Source organism: Saccostrea cucullata, unplaced genomic scaffold, assembly GCF_032062105.1.
Source record: "Saccostrea cucullata isolate Sc308-1 unplaced genomic scaffold, CSIRO_AGI_Scuc_v1 ctg515, whole genome shotgun sequence".
In the NCBI taxonomy this organism is placed as follows: domain Eukaryota; kingdom Metazoa; phylum Mollusca; class Bivalvia; order Ostreida; family Ostreidae; genus Saccostrea; species Saccostrea cuccullata.
In genome coordinates this window covers 326,922-345,404 of record NW_026929059.1, presented here as the reverse complement: position 1 = coordinate 345,404, position 18,483 = coordinate 326,922, and the positions used below count along the sequence as shown (strand labels likewise).

General features: G+C 34.7%; 1 protein-coding gene across 3 annotated transcripts in view; it reads left to right on the top strand.

Annotated features, from left to right (window-relative positions):
* The window catches only part of LOC134279700 (multidrug resistance-associated protein 1-like), a 333,553-nt gene that overhangs the window by 3,058 nt on the left and 312,012 nt on the right, over nt 1-18,483 (top strand). For all 3 annotated transcript variants that reach the window (XM_062762127.1, XM_062762126.1, XM_062762125.1), the window contains exons 2-4: nt 377-553; nt 1,804-1,929; nt 17,828-17,965. In XM_062762127.1, the coding sequence (XP_062618111.1) occupies nt 377-553; nt 1,804-1,929; nt 17,828-17,965 (441 nt within the window). The remainder of the gene's footprint in view (nt 1-376; nt 554-1,803; nt 1,930-17,827; nt 17,966-18,483) is intronic.

The following is an 18,483-nucleotide window of genomic DNA, read 5'->3' as shown; positions in this document are numbered from 1 at the left end:
TTCCACTGAATTTTATAAAATACAAATGAAATTTATAAAGTGATAAATAATTTTTTAATTAAAATTTTGTGGTGCGCCGGGTCTCCTTTCCAAGTCTAATTATGAAGCCATAATTGTAATTTAACATTTGAAATTGAATAAGATTTTGCATTTTTTAATTCACATTTTAGTTAAGGATTAGAAATATGCTAATAATAAATATCAATGACACAACTTTTATTTAATTCTTAGCTTGTCCACGAACTTTACGGACAACCCTCGTATTTATCAAATATTTAGATACCATACCTACAAATCTTCATTATTGTTATTTGTGCTGCCATGAAGGAATTTGATTGCAATGTTTATTCCTACCCAATTTTTTTTTTTTTTGCAGGATAGTAACCAGACCTGGTATACTGAAGACCCTGATTTCCCACCATGTTTTCAAAAAACTGTCTTATTGTGGGTTCCTTGCTTCTATCTGATATTTCTTTCTCCTGCCAGAGTGTTTAGTTTGACTGAAAGTCGAAAACCTTCCATAAATTTTACACTTCTAAATATTTTGAAAACAGTAAGTGATTCTTAGCTCTACTGGTCAGAGGCCAGAAGAGCTTATGCGAGAGTAATGCATCTGTCGTCTGTTCATCCATCTGCCTGTCTGTTTGAGTTGCAAAGGGACGCTCGTCACTGTGGGCTCAGATGACAACACCTGGGCGAAGAGAAATTTCAGACTACTGCACATTCTTTCTGTAAAATTAATCTTCTTCTCAAGAACCACAGGGCCATAAAAGCTGAAACTTATGTGGAAGCATCTTGGGGTAGTGTAGAATCTAAAGTTTTAAATTCATGACCCCTTGGGGTGGGGCGGGCCACAATAGGGAATCCAAGTTTTACATAGAAATATATTGGAAAAATCTTTTAAAATCTTCTTCTCAAGAACCACTGGGCCATAAAAGCTGAAACTTATGTGGAAGCATCCTTGGTTAGTGTAGATTCTAAATTGTTAAAATCATGACCCCCGGGGTAGGATGGAACATATAGGCCCATTGGAATATATAGGAATTTTTTTTTCTCAAGAACAGAAAAGCCATGATTAGTCATATTGATATGGAGGCTTCTTCAGGTAGTGTAAAATCAAATTTGTTCAAATGAGGCCCACGGAGGTAGTGCTGGGCTACAATAGTGTAAAATTTTTGTAAATGAATACCCCAGGAAATAGGAAAAATCTACTGCAAAGCCATCTGTTATTTTAATATGGAAGCATTATCAGGTAATTATACCCCTTCGAAGAAGAGAGGACATATTGCTTTGCTGCCGTAGGTCTGTCTGTCTATCGTTCCACCACCAGCTTCTGTTCATTTTCTTTGCAGAGGTTGCACATAAAGAAATGAAATTTGGTATACAGATTTATCATAAAAATATGTAGGTCAAGTTCTTTTTTGGATTCAATCAGATCATTTTGGACTGAGTTACGCCCCTTTGACTTTAAAAAATCCAATTTCGGGGAGGGGCGTGTTTTACTAACATGTCTCGTTTAAATTTCAACACCCCCCATTCCAGGTAAACTCTTCCATAATGAACTGATTTTGCTTTATTCCTAGCAAATGTACTCAGGTGAGTGATGTGGCCCATAGGCCTCTTGTTATAAACAAAATCAATTTCAAAGAACAACATAGTTATATTGACTCCGGTGAGTGCTCTTGCCTGGTGGCTGCTTGAATATTCCACTGTGATTAAGGTTTACGGTATTCATAATAAAGCAATGAAAAATTCAATTCACTCCAGAATTATAGCTAATTGCTTGTAAATTACTTTTTGTAGGCACTTGCAGGTTGGATTGCTGCTATTGCTGTACTTGATACTGCAAGAAGTGTCTACTCCTTGATGTTAGGTTTATCAGTTCCAGCTGTAGAATTTGTGTCTCCACTGTTACTCTTTCTTACCATGGTAAGAAACCACTTTAATTTTAGCTCACCAGAGGTAAAGGCTCAAATGAGCTTTTCTGATCACAGTTTATTCGATGTCCCTCTGTTTGTCTGTCTGTCTAGCTGTTTGTCCCTTTGTTTGTTATCTTTTTCACAACTTTGACTTCTTCTCAAGAACTGTTGAGCCAATATAAACTTAAAGGTACTTAGACACAGATTTGAAGTTATTATTTTCTCTATAATATTACGACTTATATATTTTAATAGCATTTCACACAAAAATTAATTAAAAATCTTATTTCGTTTAAAAGATATTGAAATTTCAAAATTTTTGGCGGGTTTGATTGACATATCGTTGCACTCTCACAAATTTAATTTTATTCTTAATCCTTAGGAAAAGTGGCAATCTCGTTTTGTATAAATGAAAAATATTAATACTATAATCCAGAAAATTCAGAGTAGACACGTTCCAAAGCAAAACAAACACACAATATATTGTCAGTCCATGCAGTTGTAGTAAGCAGACTGTGACGATTGAATGCACCCGGTGAATTCTAAATATAAACAATAACAGAACTCGAGCCCTGTTTACAAAAACTGTGTACATAACACGAGTGTGCTCGATTTGCTAAACTCTGTACGGATCTCTTAGTTCGGAATGACGATACTTGTGAAGGTGTTTTGCTTTCTAACATTTCTACTCTGAATAAAATTATTTTTCTTGATAAAAGTTATAATATTTCTCATTGCCACTTTTCCTAAGGATTAAGAATAAAGTTAAAATTTGTGAAAGTGCAAGGATGTGTCAATCAAACCCGCCAAAAAATTTAAAGTTTTAATAACTTTTAAATGAAATAAGATTTTTAATTAATTTTTGTGTGAAATGCTATTAAAATATATAATTCGTGATATTATACAGAAAAAATGAGAAAATTTTAACTTCAAATCTGTGTCCAAGTACTTTAACATTCCACAAAACATCCTTGTTTATAGGGGGTCACATGAAATGCAACACACTTTTTCAAGGGGAGAATCCATAAACATTTGGTGACTTCTTTTAAAAATCTTCTTTCTTCTCAACCAAAAATATTGATACCATGAAAAGAAATGATAAAAAAATGAGAATTTTTAGGTCTTCTGCTATGGCCTTTTATGAGGTGTGCAGTGTGTGTAAACTTTTTGGAATGTGTGCAATAACTGAAAAAAACCTTGACTTTTTTTTTGTCAAATCTGTCCTCAAGGAGATGTGACCCTTAAACAAAGTGAGATAATTAGTATAATAAAAAGTAGATGTGATCTTGTTGCAAAGCAATGAGTAGGTCCTCCTTTTGATTTCTGATGTATGAGGGTGTTTAATAGGTGAAAATGACAATTTGTCAGGGAAATGTCACCAAGGTTGAATCAACACAATTTGTCAATTTGTCAAAGACAATTTGTCAGTGAAATATCACCAAGGTTGAATCAACTCGCAAGTCCATACTTATTCTTACTTCACTTGTAAATGAGGTATAAGTGAAATATTCTCTGATATGTACGAGGGTTGTTCGAAAAGTTCGTGGACTTCTGTCATATCTTTTTTATTTGACGTCATATGTAATCCAAATTTGGTAGAAATATTTTAACAATAAATTCAAATGATTTGTTTTAATTTAATTCATATATCACGATTAATTCAAATCTTATCCAGATTTGAAAAATGCAAAAATCGGGTCGCGGAGCAGGTCAAAATTTAGTAAGTTACAAACAATAACACTAGATAATGTCTGTAGTCATATTCTCTGTAAAATCACTAAAATGGAGCAAAATCAAAAAACAACCTAGAATTTCAAATTAAGAATTGTCACATCGATTCGTATTCCAAACTATGGCTTGATATTTTGCTTCGTTGAAAAGAAATCAACTTGAGAAGATAGGCTGTCCGTATTGAAAACGACAAAAACGATGACGTTTTAGAACGCCACAGAGCAGCGATAACGATGCAATTTTTGTGTTTTACTCAGGAAAAATTCAGCAGAATAAAGTCTAAAAATGATGGAGGAATCAAGAAAATTTAACACAAGCGAGTTTTTTACATGTTTGGACAAATAGTACAGGCAGTATTTGAGTGACAGAGACTCTGTTTCAGATGAGGACAATCCGTGAAGAAACAGTTTAATTATAAAAATCTGAACAAAAACTTTAAAAAGTTGGAACGTCAAGGAAAGACATATGCGCCTCAGAGTTGCTTATCCTTTGAAAGCAAGACTTAAGTAATAAAAAAAAATTAAAACATTAACAAAGGAAATCATACATCGAGAACAACTGTTAAAAAATAAATGTCAAGTATTAGAAAAATGTTTGTAATGAGTGGGTATTGGATAACACTGTGTGATATATTCAGGGATAGTATTTTTTAAAAAGAAATTCCTGATGCTCTGTTTTGACGTTACATTGTCATTGCCGTTTAGTGTGCTCCGCGTGTACAAAACATGATGAATTTAAAATGATCGAAGTAAATTGATTTCTGTAAAATCGAATGGAATGGAACTTCACACATCAACAAAACAAATATTTTTACATATTACTTTGTGCTTACTTTAAATTTCTAGTGAGTAATATATTATGGATATATTTAAGGAATCACTGTCTAGTTAACAGAGTATGCCAGGGCATCAACAATAGTGTGAAACATGGGATAATTTGCATAACGGACGAAGCCCGTTATGCTAAAATTATCCCATGTTTCCCACTATTGTTGATGTCCCTGGCATACTCTCCTAACTAGACAGTGATTCCTTATATTTCCATTTTTACTTGATATAACAATCTTAAAATGAATTGAAATACCATCTAATTTAGTAGATTTGAAATGCACAAGGCATTCCATGTTATTTTTCACTGCCCCACCCCATGACGTCAAATTTTACTATAAAAAAAATAGTCCCATACAAACACGAAACAAATTTAATGATTATTTAGTTATACTGCAGTCAAATATCAACATTTATAAAATAAACAACAAAAGAATTTTATATTATGATCAAAGCAATCTTGCTAACTTTATAATTATATATGTGACCTAGATTTAGGTTGTTGGAAGCACGAACATGTGTATAGGCCCTAGGTCACTTCCCCGCCACCATATTGAATGCAGTGTTGCAGTTGATGAAACGGGAGTTGATCAGCATGGTCAGATTAAAATAACAGAGTACGTACGTTGAATTGCGTAAGAAGTTGGATGGTAATGACTAATTAAGGGACGATGTCTGTATCGGATCTATGTGGCAATGCCGATTTCTCCACATGGTTGAGATGGGCTGTTTACCATGTTTACGGAAGTGAAGTTCTCGGTCTCGGGAGGCCTCAGTGATAATGGACAGCGTTGCGCTAGTGACTTGCTTTTGATCCGAAGATAATTCATTATTTATTTTGTTTGTAAAAAGATACATCATATCTAATTACTTAGTAAGCAATTAAACAAAACATCTCTTTTTTTTCTTCAGTGTATTTATACACCACTCATATACATGCAAGTTTGACATTTGACGTTTCAGTAGTATTTCAATAGAGAGAAATTTACATGCCACAGGAATCACAGTGAAATTAACAAGATTCACTTTTGCAGTGGTTATCATAGGGAAAACAATTGGAAATGGAAATATTACATAATCAAAATATAGTGAGATTGACAGCGTCCACGAACTTTTTGAACAACCCTCGTACAGTAGCTCATCTTCATTTATAAATGAAGTACAGGTAAACTTCAGTATCTCGACATCGGATTTGTCGACAACCTGGGATTTGTCGACGTCTGTCCGTGGTCCCGGCATTATTTACTATATAAATGATTTGCAAAAACCCTGATATGTCGACTTCGGTAATGTCGACTACCCCACTTATCTCGACATATATTCACAGGCCCAAGAGCAAAATTTACCTGGTATATGTCGACATCAGGGCAATTTTCTGCTCTACTTAACCTAATTGTTTGTCAGCTGGTCTCTCGTCACGCACGGACGACTCCGGACGCGTGTATCTCGAGGCTGCATTTCATTTCCGGAATTTTTTGTAATTATCAACTTTTCATTTCTGATACTTTTTTGTTTTCATTTCTGACATTTTCAGATAGTACCTTAAGACTTTAGGCCATAATAAATAAATTGCTAGATTCTCATCCGATTTTTTTTAAAATCGAGGCGGGCGGGCGGCTTTTATTTCATATTTTTTATTTTTTCAATTTTGCAGATTTTTTATTGACCTGGTCTATCGGTATAATTTTATCTACAATACCCGAATAAAAGTCGTAGTAAAGGTTCAATTATCTCTTACTTCACATCATCACCAATCTTTTTCAACCAATGACCCTTGTTTAAAATATATACGCATGTATTACAGCAGTTACCATCTTTTCAGCTGTCAAAATCATGTCGACTTTCGCGGGATTTAAAACGAAAGTAGAATGGTAAATGATTACCGATCCCGATCAGAATTAAGACGTAGAAAAACAGAAATAAAAAAAATCGAGGCGGGTGTATAAAATCGGGGCGGGCGGGGATGAGAATCTAGGAATATTTTTATTATGGCCTTAGTAACAGATTTGAAGACTTTACTTATGAAAAATTTAAAGGAATAAATCATTAATAAATCATTAAAATCCATTTTCTGAGTTTTTTAAATGACTTGAACATAAGTTTGGTGATGTCACTGACATTTAATTTAGCGCACATTAAATGTGCTGAAAACAGTTTTATGTTCAATGGACTCTTTTACATAGAATTAGTGCTACATGTATGTATATATGTATAGATGGATTTTTATATTTTATTATCAATATTTTGCAATAAATACTGTTAAAATTCCATTTCACTTACTTGGAAAACATTAAATCACTGCACAGGTAAATTCCGGAAATGAAAAGAAAACTATGTTGGAAATGAAAACAAAAAATGTCGGAAATGAAATAAAAAATTGTCGGAAATGCTATGCAGGTTAAAGTTTTTGGTGCAGGTATTTCCGGGATGATACAAAAAATGCAGCATATCTCGACATCATCAACATCTAAGGATGCACACTACCAAGCTTCCTGCTGAATCGGATTAATGTTTTTGGTGCTGCAATAACTGACATACATTTTCCAGTTGAGTGAATAGTTAAAAGTTTTTGGTGCAGGTTTCATTTCACACCTTTCACACCAGGTCTATTACCAAAAACTATAAGGCTTATATAACATTGTATAAACCAAACTTGCACAAATGCTGCATCAAGAGATGAAAACTCTCAAATTTGCTTCAGATGCTGGATTTTCATTACATTTTCATGAAGAAGAAGTAGTTTAAATTTTTTATGTAGGTCTATTTCAAAGTATCAGATCAAAATTGCTTTTAAAAATATTTTCATGATTTGACTGCATACTGCTCTGTAGAAAATGTGTTTGTGGAGGAATCCCAAGCTCCCTTGGTGTCTCTGAGATGTTAATTGTTTAATGTTCAGCTTGGGTAATATCATTGATAAATCTTCTCGATTCTGTGTAAATGTAAATCCGTTTATTGATGTCAAAATCTAACCAAACTTTAACATTTTGTTAAAAAAAGTGACTGAAGAACAATGAATAATATACACATTCAATTCAATTTAATTTAAAAATTGAAGTAGAAATGCATACAACAGGAAACAATAAAATCTACAACATGCACTACTGTTGCATCAGCCATAATATAGATGCATGTCTGTGTAACATCATTAGGTTTGTTCAATGCGCAGTTCCAATTAAATTTTGGTTTGAAAATGAAATGAAAATTAATGATGAATGATTATAAAACAAAAATGAAGTAAAATGAAATAGTAAAAAAAGATATTTGCATTATTTTTTTTTTTCCGTATCACGGAAGTCAACTTTCGGTTTTTACAGAGCGCATTTCATATCCTGTTTTGACAGAGCTAGTTGCATGCGGATTGAATGCTGGATGGAAAACAGTTTTTAGAATAATGAGAAGATTTCGATTAAAAAAAAAGTATTTCATAAATTACATTTGAGTTGCGTCAAGCGAAAAGGGACCTTCGTGACCAAATTTTCGAAAATCAGTTTTTCGCCGTTTCTGAAAGAGCTAGTCTTTCTGAATATTTTGATACCAAATATTTTATTAAACACCTTCTAAATTCTAATTAAAACTCCAAATAAAAATAATGCAATGCTAACAGGATAACGCTGTAAAACGTTGAATAACGTCACATAACGTCATTGATAATTGGAACGTGCAACGTACTTACTAAATCACCCTTTTGTATTAAATAGAACTTATTTTTTTCTATTTATGTATTTTAGAGTTTTTAGCTCACCTGAGCCGAAGGCTCAAGTGAGCTTTTCTGATCACATTTTGTCCGTCGTCCGTCTGTCCGTCCGTCTGTCCAGCTGTCTGTCTGTCCGTCCGTCCGTCCGTCTGTAAACTTTTCACATTTTCGACTTCTTCTCAAGAACCACTGGGCCAATTTCGACCAAACTTGGTACAAAGCATCCTTGGGTGAAGGGAAATTTAAATTGTTAAAATGAAGGGACATATCCCCTCGCAAGGGGAGATAATCAAGAAAAGACAAAAATAGGGTTGGGTCATTAAAAAATCTTCTTCTCAAGAACCACATGGCCAGTAAAGCTGAAACTTATGTGAAAGCATCCTGGGGTAGTGTAGATTCTCAATTGTTCAAATCATGACCCCCGGGGATAGGGCGGGGCCACAATGGGGAATCAAAGTTTTACATAGAAATATAAAGGAAAAATCTTTGAAAATCTTCTTCTCAAGAACCACTGGGCCAGGAAAGATGAATCTTATGTGGAAGCATCCTTGGGTAGTGTAGATTCTAAATTGTTCAAGTCATGACCCCCAGGGGTAGGGCGGGGCCACAATGGGGAATCAATGTTTTACATAGAAATATATAGGAAAAATCTTTGAAAATCTTCTTCTCAAGAACCACTAAGCCAGAGAAGCTGAAACTTATTTGGAAGCATCCTGGGGTAGTGTTGATTCTAAATTGTTCAAACCATGACCCCCGGGGGTTGGGCGGGGCCACAATGTGGAAACAATCTTTTACATAGAAATATAAAGGAAAAATCTTTTAAAATCTTCTTCTCAAGAACCACTGGGTCAAAAAAGCTGAAATGTATGTGGAAGCATTCTAGGGTAGTGTAGATTCTAAATTGTTCAAATCATGACCCCCAGGGGTAGGGCGGGGCCACAATGGGAAATCAAAGTTTTACACAGAAATATATAGGAAAAATCTTTGAAAATCTTCTTCTCAAGAACCACTGAGCCAGAGAAGCTGTAACTTATTTGGAAGCATCCTGGGGTCGTGTAGATTCTAAATTGTTATAATCATGACCCCCGGGGGTTGGGTGGGACCACAATGTGGTACAATGTTTTACATAGAAATATATTGAAAAAATCTGAAAATCAAAGCTGAAACTTACATGGAAGCATACTGGGGTAGTGTAGATTTCAAATTGTTTAAATTATGATCAGTGGGGTAGGGTGGGGTCAAAGCTTCTCAGGTGAGCGATGTGGCCCATGGGCCTCTTGTTTAAATATATATTTCTCCAAATATTAGCATTTTTATGATCGTATACATTGTAAAATAGTGATTATTTAAAGGTCGTTGAAGAAAATATCATCTAAATGTACATGTATATTGAAATAATAAAGTAAGTAGTAAATTTTCAAGGAATATATTCATCTCACCCTTTTTTCTACATCATCAACATGATCATGCTTTAATCACTGGAAAGTGGTATTTGAAAGGATCCTTGACCAGGGAAAAACTGCTGACCATAGAAAACCAAAAAAGTTCCTACTCTGAAATCATCTCACAAGGCATTAATTTGTAACAACACGGCCATTTTCCAAGACAAATTATTTATTGTTGACGAAATTGACCGAGTTACTACGATTGCTCGCAATGGGGTTAAAAAGAATATCCGACATCACTGTTCATGTAGTAAGGTCTTAAGGATTGATTCCAGTTGGAGAATTATTATCAATTTTCTTTTCCGGTATAATCAGCAAACCCATCTCCACAAAAACAAACCCTTAGGCAGTACCAATTTAATACTTGTATTTTTTATGGTACTTCTCTGAACTAAATTTAGCGGGTGGTTGGGGTGCAACCTTCAGGCATTGTAATTTTTTGCCTATCAAATATTTAACACTTCTTTCAAAAACGATTTCCCTTAATTTTATTTCAATTTGAAATTATTTTGAAATGTGGAAAATCTCTCAATTCAAAAAAGAATAAATGTATTTTTAACCCCCCCCCAACGATGTTACTTGCCTATATGACAATGATTTGAAATGCTAGAGTTCAATTAGATATAATGGTTTACGCATAGTATCAATAAGTTATAGCTACTCAGAGTGGACTTGACCTTAAAAAACTGTGATTCTTCAGGCAAATACACCACACCAACATCAAAGCAAAATCTAAATTTTCCATCAGTTCTATGGTACAATTGTCACTTAACAACATGTATATACTACAGTAACAGTGAAAGAAATAAAGTTTTTGTACATTTGATAAAAGTAAATAGGTAAATATTGTGTGTTGTACAGTGTAAAGAGAAAAAAAAGGTGTTTTTTATTCTCATTTAAAAAAAAATTAAGAAATTTTATTTGTTCTGCACTAAAAAAATACCGATTTATACACAACATAAACAAGAATAACATTTCAACACTAGTTTAATATAAACACTTTGCTCATTGACATAAATATTTACATTCAAATGTATATTACAACAACTTTTTGGCTTCTTGGGGCTACTCGACTATCTACTAACGCTGGGGGGCCCAGTAGGGTGTACAGGTACCTGGGTGTGTCCAGCAGGTAACTGCAACACAGTCAAGACCCTGGGGTAGATCAGGGTGAGCAGGTACCCGGGGGGAGCCCGGCAGGTATCGTTAAATAGGGATGATGTCAAGACCCTTAGATCCCGGCAGGGTGAATATACTAAAATGGATAATTTACTATAGTCAAGACCCTAATTTACCCGGGGGGAGCCCGGCAGGTTATGTGTCAGCCTATTAGCTGTAACCAAAAAACAGAATTATACAGTGAAATTTACATGATCAAATTCCGTCATTTATATCAAGTTAAATAGAAAAATACCGATAAAAATGCCTAGGTTACGTATACTGTATATCTATAGGCTTGATGCAACACAGTCAAATCAAAGTCAGACGTTAAATTTGACTTTCAGAATATACTAAAATGGATAATGTATAATTTCTTATGTGTCACCTATTCACAAGTTGGTACGGTGTTTCACGCAATATTTTTTTGACCAAGTCAAGGGTTCCGGATGACATTCTAACTACAGATGTACAATTTAAACATTACTTGAATAAACAAGTTCATGCACAGTTAGATATTGTAAACTAAATTATCAGTTAAATTCATATTCAGTATCAATGAGAACGGGACAATATATGTTGAGATGGAGTGAAGTGGGCCTCATCTCCTGAAAATCCAAACATTATACAATATACACGCTGTCATCGGTAGAAATTTCCTTAAATTTGTTCTCAGCATGTGATTGTAAGCATAAGTTTCAATTATTTGCTTTTTGTATTTGTGATAGATAGATCTCATTATGCATAATGTGCACAGTCGGTAATCTTCGGCTTAATCCGCTACACTCCATTCAAAATGGTACACGAGCCATCCTAGGAGCTCCCAGTGATATATGTACTCCGTAACACCCCCCCCCCCCCCCCCCAAAAAAAAAATCATAAATAAATTAAAGTTAGAAATTATTGAGGATTATAGGATATTATTCACAAAACGTACCAGTTAAAATTAAAATAAATCCTAACTTTTTCTTTCTTAGAGTCAGGATATGATAGGAAATTGTCAAAATTTCTTTAATTCCTGATTGAAGAAAATTAAATCATATGCAGTAAATAGACAAGTATAGAAAGTGATTTCATTTGTAAGAAAGGGCTTAATAAAAGGTTACTTACAGAGATCAAAAAAGGAGTACTCAAAACTCAAAAGACAAAATTATATAAAGTTCACTAAAATAAGAGTTCGTAAATATAAGCATTGACATACTATTGGCATACAATCGCAGCGTGAATTGAACAGCTTCCCAGATATAAGATTAACTTGATACTCTGCAATCTATAATCTATATCTATCATCTGTAATTGAGAAAGAATACGGAACTATCGAAGTTTGAAAGAAAAATCTACAACACTTTTTCTTATGATGTGAATTTCAAGACAATGATCCAGTACTTCATTCATTAATCAAACATATGAGTGATGTTTTTTTTAGAAGGAGGGGTGGGGTTGGGATATGGTGTATGTACCAGTGTTTTCAAACTGGTTATGGTCGAACTAAAAAAAAAGAAATTAATAGTAAAATAAATACGTGAAAACGAACATGAACAAGCAAAATCGAATCGAAAAATAAATTTTAAAAAAAATAAGAGAGAATAAAGAGATCAAGAGATAAAGAAAAAATCGGAATTTATCCTTGAAAGGCTTCCCTTTCCGTAGTAACACAAACGAGCACATCCAAAAACGGGGGGGGGGGGGGGGGGGGGGTAATCAAATCTATTAATGACAATATTTTGTAAGATTATAAACTCAAGATGTGCTCGTATTTATAGTCCGGAACTACTGTTTTGGCCTGAAATAAGATCAGTAATCAGAAAATAAAACTAATGACCTACATGCGTCTGATTCAATACATACCTATTTCGTTCTTAATTTTCGACTTCAACAGCATCAGCTTACCTCAGGTTACCGAGTTTAGTTTTACAGTGTAATTTATTGCAATTAATCTAGGCAATGAATACAAGACCACAAATTAGGTTTGAAAATGACCACTGTTTATTATGTTCACATTTTATTGCGTCATACAATTAAATTTTCAAACCTTGGTTGCGCCGAAGGTGACGTGTTAATTTTAGTGAGTAAATACGGAAGTCCGTATGGCTTTTGCCGCTTCAACCTTCATGACATGGCTATACTACGAAGTTTCTTAGCTGCTGCATTCATATTTTTTTCTAGTATTAATTAACAAAATGCTATTGCGACCATGATAGAATCAGTGAACTTGATTCGAATAATTAATCTCTGATGACAAACTTTGGGCACTGAGTCGCTAATTCTCGGGCCTTTCTGTCTAACGGAGAAGCAATCTGGAATGTGTCACATGTAAACCCCCCCCCCCCCCAAAAAAAAAAAAACCAAAAGAAAAAACAAAACATTGAAATAAATGCTAGGGACCACTTACTTATCTGTAGAGATTGGAGCTCAGTCGGAAAGGCAAAAGAAGCGATTGTTTTCAGAGCCTATGCACGAACATTGATTCGTTGATGAAAATTTTTGACAGCTCACGAATAAATTAAACCATTCATAAACAATCAAAAATTGAATTACTTTATATAATTTTTTGAAAAAATTACCAGTAAACCGATAAATTGATGATATTGAACATTTTTTTAAAGATAGTTTTAGGCGTGTCTATTTTTTAGAAAATATGTATTACGCAAATATATTTTTGTTTTGCTTTGTCGTATAATTTTTTTTATCGGCAAACGCGCAGACTAGACGTCATGTCTTTGAAGCGCTATTGTGACGTAATTACGTTTATGTCACGAAGGTCCCTTTTAGCTTGACGCAACTCATTTGTGAATTACTTCTTAGATTTTCTAATAAATATAGAGGGATAGCTGAAACAAACGAGCTACAGTCTATTGAAGACATGAAGGTAGTTACATGTCTGTTCAGTTAGGTCTATGGTTTTACTATGCAGTAAAATTAAGGACGTCGAGTCTCAGCTCTGATATATCGACACCTCGGATATCTCGACATTTTCCGATTATCCCGTCGATGTCGAGATAACGAAGTTTACTTGTATTAACAAAATCTGTTCCTTTGACCTGTAGTACACTAATAAGTAAATTTCAAAATTTATAATTGACTTATAAATTGTTACAAGTGGATAATAAAACATAGGTTTCTATTGTTTATAGCCCACCTGAGCCGAAGGCTCAAGTGAGCTTTTCTGATCAAAATTTGTCTGTTGTCTGTCGTTGTAGTCGTTGTCGTTATCGTTGTCATAAACTTTTCTCATTTTCATCTTTCTCAAGAATCACTGGACCAATTTCAACCAAACTTGCTACAAAGTATCGTTGGGTAAAGAAGATTCAAGTTTGTTCAAATAAAGGGCCACACCCTCTTCCAAGGGGGAGATAATTACAAATTAGTGAAAAATTAATGGCATTCTTAAAAAATCGTTTTCTCAAGAACCATTGGGCGAGGAAAGATGAAACTCATGTGGAAGCATCCTCAGGTAGTGTAGATTCAAGTTTGTTCAAATCATGACCCCCGGGGGTAGGGCTGGCCTCAATGGCTGATCACGACCCCCGGGGGTAGGGCTGGCCTCAATGGCTGATCACGGATTTATGTAGGAATATATAAGTAAAATCTTAAAAAATCTTCTTCTCAAGATCCATAGGGATAGGAAAGATGATACTTATGTTAAATCATCCTCAGGTAGTGAACATTCAGGTTTGTTGAAAATCGTGACCCGGGGGGTAGGATGGGGCCACAAGGGCCGATCAAAGTTTTACATAGGAATATATAGGAAAAATGTTTTAAAATCTTCTTCCAAGATCCATAGGGACAGGAAAGATGAAATTTATGTTAAATCATCCTCAGGTAGTGTTCATTCAAGTTTGTTCAAATCATGACTCCCGTGGGTAGGGCAGGGCCACAATGGCCGATCAAAGTTTTACATAAGAATATATAAGAAAAATCTTTAAAAATCTTCTTCTCAAGAACCATTGGGACAGGAAAGATGATACTTATATTAAATCATCCTCAGGTAGTGAATATTCAAGTTTGTTCAGATCGTGACCCCGGGGGTAGGGTGGGGCCACAATGGCCGATCAAAGTTTTACATAGGAATATATAGGGAAATCTTTTAAAATCTTCTTCTCAAGTACTTCAAAGCCATGATAGGTGATATTTATATGGAAGCAACCTCAGGTAGTTTAGATTCTAGTTTGTTAAAATCATGACTCGCTGGGGTAGGGTGGGGCCACAATGGCCGACCAAAGTTTTACATAGGAATACTGTGGAATCCCGTCTGATCCCAATTTAAAATGAGGGAATCGGGGACTGAATAATCACTCTTAACTTTTTCAACTCTGTTTATAAATTCAGTTTTAATTTCATCAAAATCATTTGGCAAGTTTTTAACGGCTTTAGTGCCCTTTCGTTTCACAAAGCCCATTCTGCGTAATAATGATCTGGCGAAATGTTTTGTAATTTGAATGTGTCCTCCGTACCAAGCGAGCTTTTTCCTGTCAAATTTGGTAACAATAGCTTCTGCAGCTGCCATTACTATTCTTAGGTTGATAACTCCCCCATTCAGTCGGACTTTTTTGACCCAGTTTTGAACATCATTGTCCAATGACCCAAGCATCAAGGGATTACCAAGTGGGGATCTAGGAAGTGTTTGTAGACTAGATTCACCTAAAATCAAAACACCATAATTTAAAAAAAAAACAAACTCTTTTTATTCATTAAAAAACGGGTTTTGTTATTTTTAAAATGTATTGTTTTATTTGAATGGGTTGTAAATTTTAAAATTCTAGCTAGTATGTTACTAATTCGTAAATGAAAAGGACACTATGTTTATTGAGCTGTATTTATTTATGTCACTATATTTATTTATTTTATTTTCAAAATATTTGAATTAAAAATTGTAATCATACCTGAAGCTCTCCTCATTGTGTTGTATTGATCTCTAATACTTCTAACTGTTGATTATGCTAAATTTTGGCCTAGATCTTTCGTCATTTTTTGTGCCACTCTAGCTACACTGTTTTCAACTGCCAGTTTTGCAATTTTTGCTCGTTGCTCATCGTTGAGATAATTGTAGTTGCCCCGTTTTCTTTTTCTTGGTGTCAAACACGGCGAATTAGCAGGACTATCATCAATTATAGTATCAACTGCAGAATTAACGCATTCGAAAATCATTGCCCCTTGGGTGTTCTGACTTTCATTTGGATCAGGCAGTCCTATTGTTGTTGGCGTGGATGCCTTGATTTTTCCCATCTTAAGCCACTGCACGATGGACATTTTGAAATAATATTATTAGTGAGGTAAAATTCAGCAGAATATATACTTACCGCTGAGAAGTAATCACTATTGCTTGAGGAAATTTATGTTACGTTTTGTGTTCACAAGAGAGATAACTCCTTCTGATGTAATATGAGCAATATTGAGGGAGTTATCCTTCTTTGTTTTAACTTTAAAAAAAAAAACGAAATAGAACTTGTTATCAACGAAATTACGTCCCCACGAACCAGGAAATTTTTGGCCACCCTCGAACATTGACCCCCTCGAATAAAAATTTTTCCACAGTATATAGGAAAAATCTTTAAAAATCTTCTTCTCAAGAACTATTGAGACAGGAAAGATGAAACTCATGTTAAATCATCCTCAGGTAGTGTAGATTTTAGTTTGTTCAAATCATGACCCCCCGGGGTAGGGTGGGGCCAAAATAGCTGATCAAAGTTTTACATAGGAATATATATCAAGTACTTCAAAGCCATGATTAGTGATATTTATATGGAATCGTTCTCAGGTAGTGTAGATTCTAGTTTGTTCAAATTGTGACCCTGGGGGATGCTGGGGCCAAAATGGGGGATCTAAGTTTTACCTTAAAATATATTTTAAAAATTTTTCTCAAGAATAGCAAACTCATGATTAGTGATACTAGTACCGTATAATCCCTATTAACCGCCCCGGGCGCTTAGAAAATTGCGAAAAGGGGGCGCTTATTTTGGTATTCTCTTAGTAATATTTCATATCATATTTTAACTTCAAAAATATTTTGGAAAAAGAAAATAAATTCAAAGAATCTCCAAATTAAGTTCTAACTTTACTTTAAATGAAGATCATCCACCCAAAGTGTGCTAAATGAATCATTTTCCATCAAGAAATTGGATAATAAACAAGTTTCATTTTCAATTCATTCAAATTTTTGCAGACTTTTGATACGATTCTAGTCTTTCTAGATAATTTTAATCACTGAACAGGGGGCCCTTATTTCCAGACAATTGAAAAAGACCTAAGGGGGCGCTTATAGGGGCAGGGGCGGTTAATAGGGATTATACGGTATTTATATGGAAGCATTCTCAAATAGTGTAGAATTAATTATAAATTTGTTCGAATCATAACCCCAAGGGTAGGGTGGGACTACAATGGTGAATCAAAATTTTACTTGGAAAAATAAAGGGAAAAATCCCAAGAACAGAAAAGCTATGTTTAGTCATACATGTATTGACATGTAAGCATGCTCATGTATTGAAGATTTAAATTTGTTCAAATCATGGGCCTTTGGGGTAGGGAGGGAAACAATGGGGAATCAAATTCAAATTATAATAATAAGTAATATATAGGAAGAAAATGTTAAAAAAATCTTTTTACCAAGAACAGCATAGTCATATGCTGTATTGATATGAGGGCATTCTTAAGTAGTATTAAATTCAAGCCCCCCCCCCCCCCCCCCACCTCACTTAACTTTTCAGTTCTGATCTGATTTGTGCTTTTTCCTAGCCTATGTGCTCAGATGAGCAATGTGGCCCCTGGGCCTCTTGTTTAGCTCTACTGGTCAGAGACCAGAAGAGCTTATGCACTACTAATGTGTCTGTCCGTCTGTCTAGCTGTCTGTTTTTCAGTTTTTGATTTCGATGAGCGGTGTTGCCATCATTACTAAAAATAGATATTTTGATGATATTTTGACAGAACAAGGTTGTCTGATGCATGTGAATTCACTCACAGAATGAGGGTATTTAACAAGTGAGCATTGGCTCAGTCTTCTTGTTGCGACTTGTTATGAAACACTTTTGACCAGTACAATTGTTTATCTTGTAGGTATTCTGCGTAGTCATGATTCAGTATGAAAGGAGAAGAGGAGTGCACTCTTCTGGATACTTGCTCATCTTTTGGTTGCTTCTGTCAATATATGGAATTCTGATGTTTCAGTCCAGAATCAGAGGAGCCATAGTAAATGTTAGTATAAATTTTAATCTTGCTTAACATTTCATTATGCCAAAACTAGACTTCCAAACTGAAATGAGTTAAGATTTAACTCTTTTGAGTCAATGGCTCAAAAAGAGCTTATGTTATGACCATTTGTGGGGTTTGCTTAAACTTTTTTAAGCTCAAGTGACCTTTTGCTATCAGTTTTCATCCCTCATCGTGTGTTGTGTGTCGTGCATCGTGTGTTAACATTTGAACATTGTCAGCTTCTTCTCTGCAACCCCTCAGCTAATTTCAACCATTTTTGGCACAAAGCATCTGTAAATAAAGAGGAACAACAAACATGAATTTCATGGTTCTTGCCCCCCATGGGGCCTTAGGGGTGGGGCCAAAACCACTTTAATTAATGCAATCTTTTAAAATCTTTTTCAATACCTGTGGACATCAAGCAGTCAAATTGTTGGCATGATTGTAATAAGCATTGAGTCCGCTACCAAAATTATGAAATTTATGGCTCCAAGATCAGGGGTTCTAGTGCTTGGGCAGGG